This window comes from Micropterus dolomieu, linkage group LG21 (assembly GCF_021292245.1).
Source record: "Micropterus dolomieu isolate WLL.071019.BEF.003 ecotype Adirondacks linkage group LG21, ASM2129224v1, whole genome shotgun sequence".
NCBI classification, from domain to species: Eukaryota; Metazoa; Chordata; class Actinopteri; order Centrarchiformes; family Centrarchidae; genus Micropterus; species Micropterus dolomieu.
In genome coordinates this window covers 2,549,201-2,554,899 of record NC_060170.1, presented here as the reverse complement: position 1 = coordinate 2,554,899, position 5,699 = coordinate 2,549,201, and the positions used below count along the sequence as shown (strand labels likewise).

The 5,699-nt window shown below is 38.0% G+C and overlaps 1 protein-coding gene across 1 annotated transcript; it reads left to right on the top strand.

Annotated features, from left to right (window-relative positions):
- Nucleotides 1-1,580: 1,580 nt before the first annotated feature.
- Nucleotides 1,581-4,958, top strand: LOC123960872 (Golgi-associated plant pathogenesis-related protein 1-like). Its single transcript, XM_046035869.1, has 6 exons — nucleotides 1,581-1,609; nucleotides 1,921-1,947; nucleotides 2,149-2,358; nucleotides 3,662-3,739; nucleotides 4,029-4,178; nucleotides 4,837-4,958. The coding sequence occupies exons 2-6, from the start codon at nucleotides 1,941-1,943 to the stop codon at nucleotides 4,839-4,841; spliced, it is 450 nt and encodes a 149-aa protein (XP_045891825.1). The 5' UTR covers nucleotides 1,581-1,609; nucleotides 1,921-1,940; the 3' UTR covers nucleotides 4,842-4,958.
- The last annotated feature ends 741 nt before the right edge of the window (nucleotides 4,959-5,699 follow it).

Genomic DNA, 5,699 nt, shown 5'->3' with positions numbered 1-5,699 from the left:
AGAGGAAAAGAGAGAATGATGAGCAAGTGTCCGGACAAGAGCAAATATCAGACTGGGTTTTACTCGTGAGCTAAAAGCTAAATAGATGTAGGACAGCTGCAGAGCTGAGATCTTCTTTCTGTTGGACTAGTAAGTGATAACTTATTAGCTTGCTGTGTCTTGTGTTGTTGTACTTGCTTGATTTGCCTGTGTTAGCAAAGTTGTCGAACTTGAGCAAAAGAGGTTTCAAGGACAGAGATTCAGCAGCTTGTTCTAAATCTTGAGTTGATGTTAGCAAACTTAATGTTAGTAGATAACATATTCAGACATTGGTAATGTTATCGTAAGTGCTCTTGTGTTGGTTGCTGTCTAGCTTTGTTTGAGCAACATTATGCAGGTGCTGGTGGAGAGCAGGCAACATAACCAGATTTAGTAGCCTCTATGGTAGAGGTGAAGAGACCAAAAAGAGGATGTTGACGGAGGAAGAAGATAAAATAGAGAGTTTTGTAAAATAAAAGGCTGCGAGACAGACAACATGCTGTCTCTTTCTGTGTGCACAGTCCGACTAGTCAGTAATATTGCTAGGTCTGGTGTTGTTGCACTTGCTTGATGTTTGGCTCCGTTAGCAACGTTTGCAGCTTGCTACTTTTTGATTGTATTGTAATCTTGACAAATGCAGTGTGGATCCATTTCTATTTATGACAGTGGTGAATTACAATCTGAAATGATAGGGGCCCCAAATTGCACCAAACCTTACATAATGTTGCCTTACACATGATGAACGACTTCCAGTCTCATCCTCACAGTGAGGAACGCAGCTTAGTCATATTACATTGGTATCAGATTGTACTCGGTATCAGCAAGTACCCAAAGCCCAGGAATCAGTATTGGTACCTGACATGAAAAAGTGGTATCAAGCCATCCCCATACATAACTGCTTTACTTCTTGTGAGCTGAAACACAGTCCAAAGTAAAGCTTTAGGGTGAACAACTTATCAGCTAATAAGATCCATGTGCTTTTGAAGTCTTATGTTTGTGTTTGATTTAGACCTCAACTTGCTGAAAACCATCAGCAACTGTAGACGATCGCTGTAGGATGGTTGGAAGGAATCTGTCGTTTACTGGAGAAGTGTTTACCTGAACCTGTTTGACTTCACCTCACCATGTCTTCACTCATTTGTTTAGTGTGGTTATATGAGCATACAAAAAGGAACTTCCAAGGAACCAGGAAAACATTTACAAATTATCACATGCTTTATGACGTAATAGATGAAAAGAAACCATTTTTTTCCTGCCGCATATACCCTAATGTATCCGGAGAATCACTGATATGATGATATGATATAAGAAACTAAAATGTCAAAAACTCATACTAATCACTGAATTTAAATCTGCACGTGGAGAATGTGGCATATCTTGCAAACAGCAACACTGTAAACTATGATTAATTTTCAAAAAGGATAAGTGCAGTGAAATAATTACAGACAAGAGCTGGGTGTCTGTCTCCTCCTACATATGGATGAGGAGGGAGAGGTCTGGCTCATGGATATAAATACTAGCTTCAGACAGCAACAGGAACTGTCTCTTTACAGGACATTCCTCCAGACCTTAGGAAAGCAGCCTGAACCAGGTAAGTGCTGGAGATTACTGCAGTCACAGGAGGGAATTTGTGTTTACTGCTGCTAGATAAGCTCTCAACTGTATGACATGACTCCTTTCATCAGCACCACTAAGCTTGAGCACCTTGCTAATGCTTAATGCTCTAAGTGTTTTTATTTTTAGCTGATTTTATACTGTAGCACTTTGGGATTTGTTTAATATAAGTACATTACAAATAAAATGTATTATTTTTCAACAGAATATTTAATCATTTATTGTTTTTTTCCAATTTGTTTGAGTATGTTTTTTTTATTATTCAATTCTGTTCTTATCTGTTTTCAGCCTTCATAACCACAGACACAATGGCAGGTTAGTCTGTTGTCTGCTCAGGGATTCTTTTGCACAGCAAGAACACAAAAGGCATCATCATTCAGAGGATTGGTATTATCACAGGGCATGATTTATTCTGTCTACATCCACATTGTTTGAACATGTCAGCTCCAGTATTTGCTGTAATGTTTCCTCTAAGCACTGAAAGTTCATCAATTGATAATGTCTTTTTATCTACAGATGCAAGCTTTCAGCAGAAGTTCCTGGAAGCCCATAATGCCTACAGAGCGAAGCACAACACACCAGCGTTGACCCTTAGCAGTGAGTTGACGGCTTCAGCTCAGAAATGGGCCGATCACCTGCTGTCAATCAAAACCCTGCAGCACAGTGACACTAAGGACGGAGAGAACGTCTACGCTAAGTCCAGCTCAGCAACCATTAACCCAACAGGTGGATTGCTGCTATCCCCTTTCAATTCCATCCTTTTATCAAATTCTTCTTTTTATCATCTGCCTCGTCATTCAATCAGACTTTGCATTCGGTTCTTTATTTCATTCTAATTTCTTCACCTGCTAAACCTTTACCATCACGTCATCCTTTTAATCGATCATGAACATGATCGATAAAAATGAGACTGTGTCATTTTTAAAAGAAGAAATGCTACTGTTCTTTGTTTACAGATTAAAAGTTCAATTACTAAGCAATAAGATTTGTTCTGGTGTGACCAATAGCTTAAATGGTGGCTAAAGTTAGCTAACTGGGTGGTGATGGAGCAGTGGATAAGACATATGCTTTTGGTGAGAGAGACCCAGCCAAGTGTGACCTGTCATTGTCTAATCTGTTCCGCCACAGTTTCATAGGCTAATGAAATGAAAACATTCTCAAAACTTCTCATTATAACATAAAAGGTCTCTAGCGTTGTTTTGCACCATTGCTTTGGCAAAGTACCTGTTAAACAAACTAAAATCGAAAGCACGAAATGGCTTTGTTCCCTTATCAAATCGCAAAACACTGTGATTTACTATAACAAGTAGGCCTGTAATAAATAATAAATAAGATATTTAATCAATATAAATATGTTATTTGTGGATGTTAAAAAAGCAACTAAGTTATTTGAGTTTACTTACTCAACACTTTTACTCGAAAAAGACTTAAATGAGAAACTTTTTAAATGTAAATGTCTGTATTTGTATAGTGCCGTTCTAGTCTTTTCTACATTCACTATTCACTCACATTTATACACTGGCGGAACAGCCGCCAGGCGCAATTCGGGGTTCAGTATCTTGCCCAAGGACACTTTGACATGTAGCTTGGGGGAGCTGGGATTGAACCACCAACCTTCCAATTAACAGCCAACCCGCTCTTCCTCCTGAGCCACAGCCGCCCTGTTTTATGTTGAGTCATTTTTTATACCGGTAATTTTACTTGTACTTATGTAAAAGTTCTTCAAAGTAACACTACTTTTACTTAAGAAGAATATTTTTGTACTCTTTCCACCTCTTGACATATTTACCATTGTACATCGCTTTGGGTAAAAGTGTCAGCTAAATTAATAAATGTAAATGTAACATAGCAAACTGAAAGATATTCCTGACTCAGTTCTTGGAATTTTTCTGATTCTTCTGAACTACACAATGTTATCCTCATTTTTGTTGGGGTTTTTTTATTATAAGACTCCCTTCTTTGCTACTATCAATTCAAATGTCAATATCATGTTATTTTAATGCATATTTTTTTCTATTTCATGTTTTAGGGGCAGAAGCTGTAGATTCATGGTACAGTGAGATCAAGGATTACAACTTTGAGAAACCTGGATTCCTCAGTGGGACTGGTAAAACACAACCCACATGATAACCAAATAGCCATAGATTTGAAATGTGAAGATGAGTAAGAAGGTTTATAAGAATGAAAAAGTTACTAATTTATGTTGCTCTGTAAAAATTTATTTTTGGGGGAAGATAAAAATCAAAGATAAACTTTGATCAACCTTATGTTGCTGTTTATCTGAATTTAGTTTCATAAAGTTTTAGATTTAGGTATAAAATATTATGCATTTAAGGCAAGTTAGAAAATCAGGATCAGACTTTGACCTCACTACAGTGCTTTGTTTCTTCCTGCAGGTCATTTTACTCAGGTGGTTTGGAAAGACAGCACTGAACTGGGTGTGGGTATGGCCACTAATGGCAACATGATCTTTGTGGTTGGGCAGTACCGGCCAGCTGGCAACATGAACATGCCGGGATACTTTGAGAAAAACGTCCTCCCCCTAGGTAACATTTTTGTACCACAATTTTGGATATTTTTTGTCTGAGAAGGTGATTGAGTACATTACCTCAAAAGGCTGCAGAACTTAATTTTACGAGTTTGCAGATGCAAAGGAAAATTGTATTTTATTTAAATTTTGTGAATTTCATTGCCCAGACATGTAAATGTAGCATAATTGTGCATTCAAGTGATGTCAAGTTATGATTTTGTCAAATATTTTGCCAAATTTGGACTATGTCACACCAAAGAGTGGTGGAAGTATTAAAGTAAATTCACTCACACAAGTAAAGTTTTAATGAACTTGTAGATTACAGTCTTAAAAAACTTTTTATGTTGTTCAGTTAGCAAAACCATTTACCTAAATAACCAGTTTGTGTTAGTACCAAACTTTATACGCACCTGACTTCACCCTCTGGGGTGCATGCAGTGACCGCTGGGAGAAACCTTTATGTCTTTTTTATTAAACCTGATTCTACAACAGTAAGCAGATGTTTCTGCAGATGCTGAATTCTCAGTAATCAGATGTTTCTTCTCATGCAACCACTTTTCAGTCAGCTAGCTGGTGCAGGTTTTCAAATGTTTCCCGCAGCAACAGATTCTCTTGTTTTAGGTTTGTTATTTTAACACTTGCATGCCTCACCAGTATCTACTTTCACTTTCCAGCGTAAAGGCTGTGCATTTTACATGTGGCAGAGAGGTGGGTGGAGTAAGAAGAGGAATTCCTGCACACTGCTGTAAATAACCTGGACCATCCCTGCAACCCTCAACACACAACTGATTAATAGTCCATGTTGAGTCAGAATAATTTTAATTGTACTGAGGTTCAATATGAAGATTGTAAATCAATGTGGTTCTGGCTTTTTCAGTTTATATATGTGTTACTGAATATAAAAGAAAATGTAACCCATAACATAAAGGACTCAATTGAAAATAATGATGAAATGTTGCTCTTAGAATTAAGAATAAATGCCTTGCATAAAAGATGTGGTCTCAGCTCACAAATAATTTCCTGATGTTGTAGGAGGAAGTGAATATAGCTTTCTTCAGAAGGCTGTGTTGAGTATGTGGTGCAGGTAAAGATGGAGGTGGTTCAGGGATGGTGGAACCATCAAAACACCAGTTATTGAGAGGGAGCCCACCTGACGACCCTGTAGACGTGCCTGCACTCTTACACTCACATTCATATTCTAACTATGGTCTTTTGTCTTTGGTAAGGCAGGTCAAGGGTCATGCATAGAATAGTTTTCATATCAGAGAGGTTGCTCACATGAGATGTCCCAGCTGACATCGGTCGAAATCCTCTGGATCTCAGGAAAATCATCCCGTTATCACAGGAAAACAACATTTGTTTCTTTACCACAGGACAAATGTAGCAATGCAATGCTGATGATTTGAGGACATCACAACCTTCAGGCGAATTGTCATGGATGCAATTATGGCACTGACAGCTTCACACACTGTGACGTATTTCACTGACTTGCCAACAACACCCTTCGTAATCCAACAGAAACAAACACAATTCTTGA